The following is a 16187-nucleotide window of genomic DNA, read 5'->3' as shown; positions in this document are numbered from 1 at the left end:
CTCGGGAGTAACCTCTGCTTCGGAGTACACTAGGTTGGACTCACTGGACGAAGCGAGCGAGGTATCAGGTACAGAGTATAGGAGAGTCTCTGTCCTTTCGCTACCAGGTAGCACCCCGAAGGGTTCAGGAGACAACTGGAGGTCCTCCGCCTGGTCGGAGGGGTGTAGAGACTCGGGGGTAACTACCACTTTGGGGTACCCATTGTCAGGCTCACAGGACGAAGCGGACAAAGTATCGAGTACCGGGTGTAGAGAAGTCTCTCTCCATTTGTCATCGAGTGGTATCCCGGAGGATTCAGGAGGCAACAGGGGGTCCTCCACCAGGTAGTAGAGGTGCACAGACTCTGAGGTAACCACAGCTTTGGAGCATCCTTGGACATGCACACCGGTTAAAGTGGGTGAAGCATCTGATGCCGGGTGCAGGAAGTTCTCCTGTGTGGAGTCTGGATGGGCAGAAGTCTCTTCGGGCAGGAGAACTGGTGCACTACCCACGCACATTACCCGTTGGGGCTTCTCCGGGATACAGGGAGATGAAGCTTCAGTAGGGACTTCAAGGTTGGGGTCAGGAGGTCTCAGGGAGGACAGACCCTGGCGTGACGGCTTGCCTCTACGTCTAGCACGTCTGGACTGCCTCTTGAGGTTGGGAGAAGTATTCCGGAAAGCGTAGTCACCCTGTGAGGATTCTGGGTGGGCAGTAGTCTCATTGGGCTGGAGGACTATTGCGCTACCCACACACATTACCCGTCGGGGCTGCTCCGGGATATTGGGAAGTGAAGCTTCAGCAGGGGCTTCAGGGTTAGGGTCCTCGAAGACCATACGAAAGGCCACCAGGAAGGCCTGCAGGTCAAGGACGACAGGATCCCATGCTTCCCATAGGGGGGTGACCCATTTCAAGGCATCACCCGCTAGGTAGTCAATCATAAAGGCCACTTTAGCCCAATCGGAAGGAAAATAGAGAGGGTAGGCCTTAAAGTGTAGCATGCATTGCTCCACAAATGCACGACACTGTCTTGGATCCCCATAGTAACGTGGCGGATCCGCAGGAACGAGAGCTGATAGATCCATCTGGACGGTGCGTAATTCGCCTGGAACTCAGCTAAGGAAAAATTTTTTTATTTATTTATTTTAATGCATGTATTCGCTGGAAAACTTCTCAGAGAGCGAAGGCCGTGGGGCTCAACGGGAACCATGGCCTGAGCATGCTGTTATGCACACGCCCGGGCTGAGCGGCGTGTGCGTGTGATTGTAGTGATTCCACTGGACCGTGCCGGAGAGTGAATGCCTGGAGGGGCTTAACTAGGTATTCACCCGATCCGACCAGGGTCGCACGACGGCATACGACGCCAGTGCACCAAGGAGGAACCGAGCAGAGGGACCAGGTGCTACTCCAGGACAGACCCCGGACACGGCTGTTGACCCACACAGGGGAATACAGGAACAGACTGGTAGGCTGGCACACAGACTGGTGGGTATAGGCAGGCACGACTGGTATGCAGGCAGGCGGGTATGCAGGCAGGGGGGTACAGGCAAGCACAGCTAGAGTGCAGACAGGGAGGCACTAGCAGGTAGGAACACAGGCGGGACAGGACCCAGTACACACTGGGACTCAGGAACAATACAGGCAGAGGGGTACAGGCAAGCACAGCTAGAGTGCAGACAGGGAGGCACTAGCAGGTAGGGACACTGGCGGGATAGGACCCAGTACACACTGGGACTCAGGAACAGAACCACAGATGTGGCGGACAAACACAGCAGAGTGAGGCCACCCAGAGAGGTGAGCGAGAACAGGGCAGGACAAGGCCACCTGGAGCGGTGAGCAAGAGTAGAGCAGGACAAGGCCGCCAGGAGCGGTGAACAAAGGATCAGAGCTGAGCGAGACTGCTGGAGCAGTGAGCAAGAGTAAAGCAGGACGAGGCCGCCTGGAGCGGTGAGCAAGAGTGGAGCGAGACTGCCGGAGCAGCGAGCAAAAGGGTCAGAGCGGAGCAAGGCTGCCGGAGCAGCGAGCAAAGGAGTCAGAGCAGGCTAGAACCGCCGGAGCGGTAAGCAAAGAGTCAGAGCAGACTAGAACCGCCGGAGCAGTGAGCAAAGGAGTCAGAGCAGGCAAGGCTGAGTAGGGGGGACAGGGCTCTGTTCACACGGAACAGACAGGAAGGGAAAGGCAGAGCCAGACACCCACAGGGTACTTGCAGTGAAGTAGCGAGTGGACCACAAACTCACAAACGGGAGTACAGAGACAACAGGCAGGAGTTAGGTACGAGTTCAGACTCTGCAGAAAAAGGAAAGGAACGGACATAGAGAAAAGACAGATGAAAGATAGGAGAGAGTACAGACTGGAACTGAGTGTACGGAGGAGACCGACACAGGAGCGGGACACAGGAGCGGGTCTGGGAATACGGCCCCCAGAGAGGCGGGACAAACAGGCAAGGAGCGTGTTCAGACAGGACAGACAAGATACAGGAGCAGGTCTGGGTAATCGGCCCCCAGAGAGGCAGGACGAACAGGCAAGGAGCGTGTTCAGACAGGACAGACAAGATACAGGAACGGATCTAGGTAATCGGCCCCTAGAAGGCGGGAGGAACAGGCTAGGAGCGTGTTCAGACAGGCCTGGAAATACAGCCTCCAGGAAAGGCAGCAGGCAAGAGTACACAGACAGGACTCAGTTCAGACACGGGAACTGATACCGCAAGGCAGGAGACAAAGACAGGACTCAGCTCAGACACGGGAACTGATACCGCAAGGCAGGAGACATAGACAGGACTCAGTTCAGACACGGGAACTGATACCGCAAGGCAGGAGACATAGACAGGACTCAGTTCAGACACGGGAACTGATACCGCAAGACAGGAGACAAAGAACGGGACCTGGCACCTTCAGAGTGGAAGCACACACTGAATGAAACACTATGCTCAGGCAGGGATAGATGGGAGCAGCTGAGCTATATACCAGGTGACAGACAGCAATAGGCTGAGGACGCACAAGGGGTGTGACCCACAGCAGGTACAAAAAGCAGGAAGTGATCGGGCGCCGCCCTTAAGCAGCAGAAACAGACACAAACAGACAGCATGGAGGGAAGCTAGAGAGACATTCTGGACTGGAGATCAAGTGCGCGCTCTTGCACAGTGGGAGATGGACCACCATGCAAGGACGCCGCCAGGTATGTTACACACTGGACCAATTGAGCAACTGCAACTGCCCAGAGGTCACCTTGGTCATTGCTTAGGTGTCTCCTGGAATCTCTCCATCTTCTTCCACACTCTTCTCAGGCAGAGACAAGCCACTCCAAGAAGATCCAGAGTGAAGTCAAGCCCAAAATCCTTCCCGGAGCTCCTCTACCATCTTCCTCATTTTGGCATATCACTGCTTAACGCTTCTGAGGAATTCACCGGAGCTTCTTTGGGTTGATAACTGAGCATAATGCAATAGTTGCTGGCCTGCTTCTGGCCTTACTGGATGTGATGGAGCTGTGGCTTGCATACCTTTTCCAGTGTGCTCGGCCTCTGCTTTGTTCTCTGGAGTGCTCACGGACTTTCCCGTTCCCCGAACGGTGTACACTGAGTGCCTCCCTTCAGGCTTAACCACAATAACTGGGGATGGTGGTATCTCCGGAACTACTTGATCACAGTTATGTGGCCCCCAGGGCAGACAAAAAACTCAATTCCCTGCCAGTACTCATCCACTGCATTCTGGTCCCCATATTTGCTCTCACAGCTCATGTCCTCCGTCTCTGTCGGACGATCCACTATTGTATTTCGGACGTTCTTCTTCGAACATGAATGACACTGTTTTCTCTCCGGCTTCCTGCAGACTAATGGCGCCAGGCTTCTCTTTGCCACGCACCTCCTTTCACTGTTCCACCTTTTCCGGGGCCAGCCTTCTGATGCTTGGTGACTACACTTTGGGCCACGCCTCTTGCGCTCGCCGTTCTCCACCTACCAGGCCACACTTAATTTTGAATCCTCCAGCATGCACCTACCATCTTGGGCCAGATCCTGGCTGCAGAACACACCCTCTTCCAGGCCTAAATTCCAGTCGACAGGGCACATTTTTGCCGTCCACTCCGATAATAGGTGGTCCGTCTTCTTCTCAGCTCACCAGCTGTCGCCATCTTAGAGTCCATGCTTCTGGCCGCCATCTTGGGCTGTTTAATTTCAGGCGCCCTCTCATCTGCGCCATGGGCCTTCTCCCCACAAAGGTAATCCTGGCGATTATGCCAAATGTAAAAGGCCTCGGGTTGGTAGCCACCGGCAAGGTACTTGTCTTCCGTGTCCCATCCCGCTACAGAAAAATGGGGTCCGTTTTCAGTGTGTGGGTATGTACAGGTTACTGTAATGGACACCTTCCAGATCTTCTGGTTTGCCAGGCATTGCACTGTTCCAATGCCACATGACCCCACGAACGGGAAACCACATCAATCCATAAAACCAAAATCCTCTTTACTGACAGTTTAACTTACACACAAAGCACAGCAGGAGATGCAGATGTCTTTCTCTTGGTTACAATACAGTGCATGTCTTCAATAAACATTTTCAGTGGCACAATTTTTGATTTGCAGAACAAGTTAGGAACCTTCAACCTTTCTACATATAAAGACACTTTAGCTGAACTTTTCCAGTGACCTCTATCCTTCAGCCCACTTTTCGGGAACCACGTAACGATGCGCCTGTGGCTGCCACCTTACTGAGTGTTCTCCAGCCTTGCTGACTCGTCTCTTCTCGGACCCACAGCTTTCAAGACCTGGCTGAAACTTCTCTGTTCCCTAGAGACCCTTAGGGATTCTAGCAAAGTTCCTGGCTTTACGTCCCCTCGCCTGCTAAGTGTATTCTGCGGGCCACCAATGGAATTCTTCTTAGATGCTTCTTCTCTTTCTCTCTCTGCTTTTCTGCACACACACACCCCAGGTGAAGATCACCTTAGCCAGAGGGTGTCCTTACTTTTCACTCTCTATTTGTTAACTAACTTCACTTCCTGTGCAACTAATCCAGAGATTCCCAATCCTCATCCCCTCTATGGGCCGGCCCTACAATTGACCCCATGATACCCAACTAAACAGAAACAGGTGGATAGCATTAAAATACAATTCAGTAAAATACACTCTCGTATATTTAAACGCCAGGAGTTGTCAGAGGAGTTGAACGCCATCCCCTACACCCTTACACCAGCTTGCACCACCGAGTAGCAGCTAACTCAGTGGCCCAGCCTAGTGATCTCTCTATAAGTCCAGATCCCTTTACAGAGGTTTAATTGTGAAGGCCAGGGCAACCTCGGTGTTCTGGAAAACGGAATAGCTGGTGCCAAGCCTGTTTGTGATAGCCATTTTGGAGCTGCCAGGTGACCACGAACAGTACCCGCATGACACAGGGTCTCTGCTCTTACATCATGCTAATCTCAGATAGGGTAGCAAAAACCTGGTGACAGAGTCCCTTTAAAAGCTTTAATGTGCATTTAGATTTCAATGATGAATCAGCCTGTCGGTCACCTTAATGATAGACTATAGAACAAGTTTTCCAGAGCTCATTTAGTTGTCTCTTTACACAGGCTAACGAACAATGGTGGGAACAGAATGATTGCTGATACGATTTTTCTCTTCATATAGTACTATGTTGTTGGCCCCTGTCTACACTGGTTGATATCTTGTTGATAACAATGATTTTTCTGCCGGCATAAACAAGCCAATAACCTGACAAACAAGCATTTTGTTCTTTCCGCGGGTAATTGCTGGCATGTTTACATGGGCTGATAATCATCAGCTATCAACAAAGCAATCACATTGACCTAAATTTACAAAACTATCCAAATTCAGTTGATTTTTAATTGTTGCCATCCTGTCCTAGAGTTCGATCACACTTCTGTCTGCCAAGCCACTGATGACTCAGTCTTTTGCCAGGAGACCATCAATTTGATAACAGAATATGTTCTTGCAAACAGATGTGACTCTTGCTATAAAGCCCATGTTCTCAGCTGCTTCCCGTCACCAGTCTTACTGTTTTTATTATGTCCATTGCGAAATAATCTGATCAGTGCCATATGCCGGAGAGTGAAGCAGTAATTGTGGACACAACAAAGGAATATAAATCAGGGCGAGTAGTCATCATCAGCACTGCATATACAGTAAATAGTTAGTGGTGATACATGCTTTCTTTATGGCGTGCTGGGATATTGTTGGACTTTGATATGTAGATTGATTCACCAGTCAAAGATCAACTTGATAGTTTTCCATGCATGTTACAGTAAATAGATATGGTTGATCATCTATTATTATTGTTGAATAGATTTTTCAGATTGGGGTAGAATGCTGATGGGGCAGCTGTCCATGTCAATCAGGTTGCTGCTTTCCCTTTTCCTAAGGACTGCTTAGAAATGAAAACTTCTTGCCAGGAGAAACTGCTGTGGGTGCCCAGGCCATTAAGGCCAGTGGCATACACCTTCAGTAATGGCAGGTAATGAACTGTGTGGGTGGAACAGCACAGGTTTTAAAACCCTACACCTTACCCTTTATAGCACCAACATATTCTGGAGTGCTATTCAGAGACAGTTACACACATCAGATCCCATCCATCTCACAATATAATCTCCATTTCTATTAGGGTGCATTCAGATGCCCATATAAATTGGTCCAAGATCAGATTGCAATGCACGGACTGGCCGGTGGGTGTGCCGACCTGAGTGTGACAGCTCCATTGAAATATATGAAGCTGTGACACTCGGGCCGGGAGACCTGCCGGCAGGGCCGGCTCCAGGTTTTTCTGGGCCCCGGGCGAAAGAGTCTCAGTGGGCCCCTTTAACACATACCACGATTCATGATGCAGAGATACAGCGGAGAAATAAATAAATATATATATATATATATATATATATATATATATATATATATATAGTACAATGCAAAGATTTCACTTCTTACATTACATGAGTGATATCTATTGTAAATTCCACAATAGCTCAGACACCGGTGAATCGCTCCACACAGAATACTGGCCCCCATATAAGGCTCCATACGGAATACTGGCCCCCATATAACGCTCCATACAGGATACTGGTCACCTTATAAAACTCCATACAGGATACTGGCCTCCATATAACGCTCCATACAGGATACCGGTCCCCTTATAACGCTCCATACAGGATACCGGTCCCCTTATAACTCTCCATACAGGATACTGGCCCCCATATAATGCTGCATGCAGGCTGTTACCCCCCACATAATGCCCCATACAGGCTGTCCCCCCCTTATAATGCTCCATGCAGGCTGTTACTCCCCACATAATGCCCCATACAGCCCCCCCCCCCTTTTAATGCTCCATGCAGGCTGTTACCCCCCACATAATGCCCCATACAGGCCCCCCCTTTTAATGCTCCATGCAGGCTGTTACCCCCCACATAATGCCCCATACAGGCTGCCCCCCCTTATAATGCTCCATGCAGGCTGTTCCCCCCCACATAATGCACTATGCAGGCTGCCCCCCCCTTTATAATGCCCCATGCAGGATGTCCCCCCCCCTTTATAATGCCCCATGCAGGATGTCACCCCCCTTCTCTTTATAATGCCCCATGCAGGCTGCCCCCCCCTTTATAATGCCCCATGCAGGATGTCCCCCCCCCTTTATAATGCCCCATGCAGGATGCCCCCCCCTTCTCTTTATAATGCCCCATGCAGGCTGTTCCCCCCCTCTATATAATGCCCCATGCAGGATGTCCCCCCCCCCTTTATAATGCCCCATGCAGGATGCCCCCCCCTCTCTTTATAATGCCCCATGCAGGCTGTCACCCCTCCTCTTTATAATGCCCCATGCAGGATGTCCCCCCCCTTCTCTTTATAATGCCCCATGCAGGCTGTCACCCCTCCTCTTTATAATGCCCCATGCAGGATGTCCCCCCCCCTTTATAATGCCCCATGCAGGATGCCCCCCCCCTCTCTTTATAATGCCCCATGCAGGCTGTCACCCCTCCTCTTTATAATGCCCCATGTAGGATGCCCCCCCCTTCTCTTTATAATGCCCCATGCCTCCATACATTAAAAAAAAAAATCAAATACTCACCTCCCTTCTCCTCACCTGCTACCTGCTGCCCGCTGCCTGCTGCCCGCCGCTCGCTGCTCGGGTCCGAACTCCAGCGTTGTCGGTGTCTTCCCGCTCAGCACTCCCTGTGACGGCTCAGGGGAGGGCGCGGTGAAAATACGTCACCGCGCCCTCTGACCTGAGACGTCACAGGGAGCGCAGAGCAGGAAGACAGCGGATCTGCGGAGGCACGGGGAGAGGTAAGTATCCAGCTGCCGGGGCCCTGAGCAAGCGGCGGAGAAGGGCGGGCGCTGACACCGCTCTCCTCCGCCCACAGCCCGGCGGGGTGCACGACCGCCAGTGGGCCCCTCTGCCTGCTCAGGGCCCCGGCATTTGCCCGGGTGCGCCGGGTGCTGACGCCGGCCCTGCCTGCCGGCCAGTCTGTCCATTGCAATTCAATCTGAGACTGATTTAAACAGACATCTGAATGCACCCTAAGGGTGATATCATTGACTACATGCACCCGAAACTCTATATAATGTGATGCCCAATGGCCGCCAAATTTTTAAACCAAATCGTGTAGCATTTAGGCATTACAGTGAGTGGAGTTTCAGATACACACTATCAGCCACTTCATGTTATATCACCAAACGTCAATGAACCAATTAATATGTTTTTCGGACTGTGGGAAGAAATCTATATAAATACAGGGAGGATAGACAAAGACTATTCATTAATTTGAACCCAAGGACTCAGTGTTGCAAGACGACAGTGCTAACTGTTGAGCCAGAGCATAAGGCCTAAAGGAGTCCATGTGTGCTTTCTAATAGAAAGTATACTATTATGACTTAAATCGATATCACATTGGTAGGGGAACGACCACTGATCAGCAGGTTGCCAGTTCCGGCAGCGGCTGGATGTAAACAGTACAGTGGTGGCCAAAAGTATTGGCACCCCTGCAATTCTGTCAGATAATACTCAGTTTCTTCCTGAAAATGATTGCAATCACAAATTCTTTGGTATTATTATCTTCATGTAATTTGTCTTTAATGAAAAAACACAAAAAGAATTGTCCTAAAGCCAAATTGGATATAATTCCACACCAAACCTAAAAAAGGGGGTGGACAAAAGTATTGGCACTGTTTGAAAAATCATGTGATGCTTCTCTAATTCGTGTAATTAACAGCACCTGTAACTTACCTGTGGCACCTAACAGGTGTTGGCAATAACTAAATCACACTTGCAGCCAGTTAACATGGATTAAAGTAGACTCAACCTCTGTCCTGTTTCCTTGTGTGTACCACATTGAGCATGGAGAAAAGAAAGAAGACCAAAGAACTGTCTGAGGACTTGAGAAACCAAATTGTGAGGAAGCATGAGCAATCTCAAGGCTACAAGTCCATCTTCAAAGACCTGACTGTTCCTGTGTCTTCCGTGCGCAGTGTCATCAAGAAGTTTAAAGCCCATGGCACTGTGGCTAACCTCCCTAGATGTGGACGGAAAAGAAAAATTGATGAGAGATTTCAACACAAGATTGTGCGGATGGTGGATAAAGAACCTCGACTAACATCCAAACAAGTTCAAGCTGCCCTGCAGTCCGAGGGTACAACAGTGTCAACCCGTACTATCCGTCGGCGTCTGAATGAAAAGGGACTGTATGGTAGGATACCCAGTAAGACCCCACTTCTTACCCCTAGACATAAAAAAGCCAGGCTGGAGTTTGCCAAAACTTACCTGAGAAAGCCTAAAACATTTTGAAAGAATGTTCTCTGGTCAGATGAGACAAAAGTAGAGCTTTTTGGCAAAAAGCATCAACATAGAGTGTACAGGAAAAAAAAAGAGGCATTCAAAGAAAAGAACACGGTCCCTACAGTCAAACATGGCGGAGGTTCCCTTATGTTTTGGGGTTGCTTTCCTGCCTCTGGCACTGGACAGCTTGACCGTGTGCATGGCATTATGAAGTCTGAAGACTACCAACAAATTTTGCAGCATAATGTAGGGCCCAGTGTGAGAAAGCTGGGTCTCCCTCAGAGGTCATGGGTCTTCCAGCAGGACAATGACCCAAAACACACTTCCAAAAGCACTATAAAATGGTTTGAGAGAAAGCACTGGAGACTTCTAAGGTGGCCAGCAATGAGTCCAGACCTGAATCCCATAGAACACCTGTGGAGAGATCTCAAAGTGGCAGTTTGGAGAAGGCTCCCTTCAAATATCAGGGACCTGGAGTAGTTTGCCAAAGAAGAATGGTCTACAATTCCAGAAGAGCATTGTAAGAAACTCATTGATGGTTACCGGAAGCGGTTGTTCGCAGTTATTTTGGCTAAAGGTTGTGCAACCAAGTATTAGGCTGAGGGTGCCAATACTTTTGTCTGGCCCATTTTTGGAGTTTTGTGTGAAATGATCAATGATTTGATTTTTGCTTCATTCTCTTTTGTGTTTTTTCCTTGCAAGCAAATTAAATGAAGATAATAATACCAAGGAATTTGTGATTGCAATCATTTTCAAGAAGAAACTGAGTATTATCTGACAGAATTGCAGGGGTGCCAATACTTTTGGCCACCACTGTATATGGAAAAGAACGCCAGCGCTCTATCACCCTGATTAGGGGCTGCTCCTGGATATTGCAGAACAGCTCCTATTCAGCAGTAGGGGAAAACACTCTAAAGCAAGCAATAATGTACAATGTTGTAGCACCAAAGGCAACTGTCTCTTCTTCCAATCAGTCAAGCCAAGTATCATACAATGGCCATATGGTACTCTCTTAACAATCTCATGGCTCCGTCGGGGGCTCTGTCGGGGTTCCCATCATTTTTTGATGATCACTTGCTAAATTACTTCTTTTTCTCAGAATTTTTTAATTGCATAATGTATATTTTTTCTTTTGCAACACCGTTCATGTTTATCATATACAATATGTTAGTAGAAAAAAAATTATTTCAAGTCGATCTATCACTAGACAGTACAATTCAAACTTCATTCATTATTAAATAGATCCCTTAGACCTGATGAGGGTGGCGTACTTATTGTAAATTGAAAATCCACGTCAGAATAACTGAATAATCCCTTTTCTAATTGATATTAAAGCACCACTCCAGCATTTTTTTATTGCAGTGCTGGAGTGTGGCTTCTAATGTAAGGTCCCTCACATAGTCATTTACTTATGCGTTGCCGTCTTCACCTTTTATCGGCGCTACTCCTGTGACCGCAACTTCTGACTGACCGGAAGTGAGAGGTAACAGTCACAAGCTCTCAGTGTGAGTCTATGACAGACATAACAAGGCTGTCATAGGCTTACATTGAAAAGTGACCTCCGGCAAAGACTGGAGTGAGCCGGCAAGTCACAACCTGCTGAAGACCGACCAGAGTAGCGCTGATAGAAAGTGAAGATGGCGGCTTGTTAATACTAATAATTTTTATTTCTATAGAGCCAACATATTCCGCAGCACTGTACATTTTAAAGGGGACTTGTACAAACAATAAAAACATTACAGAGTAACACATCACTCAACAGATACCAAGAGGAGTGATGGCTGTGCTCACAAGCTTACAGTATATGAGGAAATAGAGGAGACACGAAGGGTAAATTGTAAAAAGTGCTTGTATTGTATGGTCCAGCCATCATTATAATAAATAGGATATTCACATAACGCTGCATGAACTGGTCACCAGACAGTATGTGTACAGTACACACACAGAGGGCTATTAAGTGCATGGAGGTAGTGTGAATACATGCGACGAGGGTCTTGACTTTGAAGAATTTTTTGTATGAGCAAAATGGGGATAATTTGGTTAGTGAGGTGAGGTGATAGGCCAGTCTAAAGAAATGCATTTTTAAGGCAAGGTTAAAACTGTGGGTATTGGAAATTAATTGAATTGTCCTGGGTAGTGCATTCCAATGAATTGGCGCAGCACGTGAGAAGTCTCGGAGATGACTGTGGGAGGTTTGGATTATTGAGGAAGTTACAGTCGGTACGGAAAGTATTCAGACCCCTTTAAATTTTTCACTCTTTGTTTCATTGCAGCCATTTGGTAAATTCTAAAAAGTTCATTTTTTTTCTCATTAAAGTACACTCTGCACCCCATCTTTAATGAAAAAAACAGAAATGTAGAAACTTTTGCAAATTTATTAAAAAAGAAAAACTGAAATATCACATGGTCATAAGTATTCAGACCCTTTGCTCAGTATTGAGTAGAAGCACCCTTTTGAGCTAGTACAGCCATGAGTCTTCTTGGGAATGATGCAACATGTTTTTCAAATCTGGATTTGGGGATCCTCTGCCATTGTTCCTTGCAGATCCACCTCAGTTCCATCAGGTTGGATGGTGAAGGTTGGTGGACAGCCATTTTCAGGTCTCTCCAGAGATGCGCAATTGGGTTTAGGTCAGGGCTCTGGCTGGGTCAGTCAAGAATGGTCACAGAGTTGTTCTGAAGCCACTCCTTTGTTATTTTAGCTGTGTGCTTAGGGTCATTGTCTTGTTGGAAGGTGAACCTTCTGCCAAGTCTGAGGTCCAGAGCACTCTGGAAGAGGTTTTCATCCAGGATATCTCTGTACTTGGCTGCATTCATGTTTCCTTCAATTGCAACCAGTCGTCCTGTCCCTGTAGCTGAAAAACACACCCATAGCATGATTCTGCCACCACCATGTTTCACTGTTGCGATTGTATTGGGCAGGTGATGAGCAGTGCCTGGTTTTCTCCACACATACCGCTTAGAATTATCACCAAAAAGTTCTATCTTTGTCTCATCAGACCAGAGAATCTTATTTCTCATAGTTTGGGAGTCCTTCATGTGCTTTTGAGCAAACTCTATGCAGGCTTTCATATTTCTTGCACTGAGGAGAGGCTTCTGTCGGGCCACTCTGCCATAAAGGCCCAACTGGTGGAGGGCTGCAGTGATAGTTGACTTTGTGGAACTTTCTCCCATCTCTCTACTGTATCAGTGGAGCTCAGCCACAGCGATCTTGGGGTTCTTCTTTACTTTTCTCACCAAGGCTCTTCTCCCATGATTGCTCAGTTTGGCTGGATGGCCAGGTCTAGGAAGACTTCTGGTAGTCCCAAACTTCTTCCATTTAAGGATTATGGAGGCCATTGTGCTCTTAGGAACCTTGAGTAATGCCGAAATTCTTTTGTAACCTTGGCCAGATCTGTGCCTTGCCACAATTCTATCTCTGAGCTCCTTGGGCAGTTCCTTTGAGCTCATGATTCTCATTTGGTCTGACATGCACTGTGAGCTGTGAGGTCTTATATAGACAGGTTTGTGTCTTTCCAAATCAAGTCCTATCAGTTTAATTAAGCACAGCTGGACTCCAATGAAGGAGTAGAACCATCTCAAGGAGAATCACAAGGAAATGGACAGCATGTGACTTAAATATGAGTGTCTGAGCAAAGGGTCTGAATACTTATGACCATGTGATATTTCAGTTTTTCTTTTTTAATAAATTAGCAAAAATTTCTACATTTCTGTTTTTTTTCAGTCAATATTGGGTGCAGAGTGTACTTTAATGAGAAAAAAAAAGATCTTTTTAGAATTTACCAAATGGTAAATGAAACAAAGAGTGAAAAATTTAAAAAGGTCTGAATTTCCGGACCCACTGTAGTTTTAAGTCATTAGCAGAATGGTGGGCACAGGTAGGGTAGTAGACTTAGACGAGGGAGGAGATGTCGAGTGGTGCTGATCTATGGAGAGCTTTGTGATAAGTTTATATTGGACTCTGCAGCAGATGGGCAACCAATGCAACGACTGGCACAGGGTAGAGGCATCGGTGTAGCGGTTGGACAGGAGTATGATCCTGGCTGCTGCATTCAGGACGGATTAGAGAAGGGAGAGTTTAGTAAGAGGGAGAGCTAATCGTAGAGAGTTGCAATAGTCCAGATGAGAATCAAAAAGAGCAACAATAAGAGTTTTTGCAGAGTCAAAGGTAAGAAAAAACTAAGTGCAGGGACCTTAGATTAAAAGCAGCACTCCAGCGCTTCCTTAAGATGGCTTATAAAATCTCCATGTTAACATCAGATGAGAAAACTTTTAAAATGGATTATTCAGCCATTCTGATATGAATTTTCAAAGTAAGGCCACAAGCCCCATCAGGACTAAGGCATCTATGTAATAGTATTTGTATTGTAAAGTAATCTTGTAATGCATTCTCTTTAACACCCTGAAAATGTAGAATTATTTGTACAATGAGTGGGATTTCATCTGTTAGTTTGTAGTTTGAAGTATTCTGACTTTGTTCTTTATTAGTTATAGGACTGTCCTGAGACCCATATATAAAATGTCATATCGTACAGCCACAACATTGGAGTGGAGATGCTGCCCAGGTTTCACAGGAAGTAACTGTGAGGAGGGTAAGTGAATGGACATAAAAATAAAAGAAATATAGCACTTTTAGTCTACTATATGGATTGGTACACACATTTGATTATTTATTTTACATACTTCTAAAATATTTTGTTTCATCCTGTTAAGTTTATATGACTTTGCAAATTTTTTTTTTTGTGTTTTGTAAATTTAAAAGAAGTTTTCTCTGTGCCTGTTCTTCAAGGGATTACTAGAAAGGGATGAGATTTCCTATTAGAATATAAAATGATTCTGAATATTTTATAAAAGTTATGGAGAGATGAAACAATATTAGTGTTTATGTTAAAAAAAAAACTCCAATTCAATGTCTTTGGAATGATTCATATTTAAAGTTGCTATTTTTATGGTGGTTCCCACTTCAGAAACTCTATGGATACAGATAGATGACATCTCTATATTAAAGCAACTACCTCTTGGCAAAAAAAAAGAAAATTCATCTTTTGGCCATATTTATAGAATTGACCTGCTTGGGGATTACAGTAAGTTATACCCTATCAATAGTACAGGGAAAAACGTATTGATTACTATGTGTCTGACCGTGGGGAGCCCCTCCGAACATGAAAATGAGCTATGTCTGAATTGAGCGGCCAGTTGAGCATGTGCACCACCTCTCCATTTATTCTTTATGGGACTGCTGGAGATAGCCGAGTACAGCATTACACAATTATTATTATTATTATTAATTTATATAGTGCCATTGATTCCATGGCGCTGTACATAAGGGGTTACATACAAAATAAGAATATCACTACAGTAAACAAACTAACAATGATAGACTGGTACGGAGGGAAGAGGACCCTGCCCTTGCGGGCTTACATTCTACAGGAATGGGGCGGAGACAGTAGGTTGGGGGAGTTGCAGTAGTAGTAGCTTCAGCGTTGTTGAGGAGGCAGCGGGGTCATTGCAGGCAGTAAGCTTTCTTGAAAAGATGAGTTTTCAGGTTCCGTCTGAAGGATCCGGATATGGTGGATAATCGGACGTGTTGAAGCACAGAATTCCAGAGGATGGGGGATATTCGGGAGAAATCTTGGAGGCGATTGCGTGAGGAACGGATAAGTGTGGAGGAGAGAAGGAGGTCATGGGAGGACCGGAGGTTACGTGAGGGAATATATCGGGAGATTAGTTCAGAGATGAATGGAGGAGAGAGGTTATGGATGGCTTTGTAGGTCAGTGTTAGTAGTTTGAACTGGATGCGCTGGGCAATTGGGAGCCAGTGAAGCGATTTGCAAAGGGGCTTAGCAGAGGAGTAGCGAGGCGAGAGATGAACAAGTCATGCAGCAGAGTTGAGGATGGACTGGAGGGGTGTGAGAGTATTAGCAGGTAGGCCACAGAGGAGGATGTTGCAATAGTCGAGGCGGGAGATGATGAGGGCATGCACAAGCAGTTTAGTAGAGTTAGGGTTGAGGAAAGGACGGATTCTGGAAATATTTTTGAGCTGGAGGCGACAGGAGGTGGCAAGAGCTTGGATGTGGGGTTTGAAGGACAGGGCAGAGTCAAGGGCTACTCCGAGGCAGAGGATTGTTGGTACAGCGGAAAGAGTGATGTCGTTTATTGTGATAGATAGATCAGGTGGGGAAGATATGCGAGATAGGGGAAAGATAATGAGTTCAGTTTTGTCCACATTGAGCTTGAGGTAGCGGAAGGAGAAGAAGGAGGATATGGCTGCTAGACATGCTGGGATTCTGGACAGCAGAGAGGTGACGTCTGGGCCAGAGAGGTAGATCTGAGTGTCATCAGCGTACAGATGGTACTGGAAGCCATGGGATTTTATGAGCTGTCCCAGGCCAAGGGTATAGATTGAGAAGAGTAGGGGTCCTAGGACAGAGCCTTGAGGGACTC

The 16187-nt window shown here is 46.9% G+C and overlaps 1 protein-coding gene across 3 annotated transcripts in view; it reads left to right on the top strand.

Moving 5' to 3' along the window:
* Window positions 1-16187, top strand: part of COL26A1 (collagen type XXVI alpha 1 chain) — a 757193-nt gene that overhangs the window by 169376 nt on the left and 571630 nt on the right. For 2 of the 3 annotated variants that reach the window (XM_073667773.1, XM_073667771.1), the window contains exon 3: window positions 14232-14335. In XM_073667773.1, coding sequence (XP_073523874.1) covers window positions 14232-14335 — 104 coding nt within the window. The remainder of the gene's footprint in view (window positions 1-14231; window positions 14336-16187) is intronic. The other variant, XM_073667772.1, reaches the window with a different exon arrangement.

Source organism: Phyllobates terribilis, unplaced genomic scaffold (assembly GCF_046119375.1).
Source record: "Phyllobates terribilis strain yellow unplaced genomic scaffold, ASM4611937v1 Scaffold_2__4_contigs__length_985480577, whole genome shotgun sequence".
NCBI classification, from domain to species: domain Eukaryota; kingdom Metazoa; phylum Chordata; class Amphibia; order Anura; family Dendrobatidae; genus Phyllobates; species Phyllobates terribilis.
Note: the sequence above shows the minus strand (reverse complement) of the source record. Positions and strands in the feature narration are given on the sequence as shown.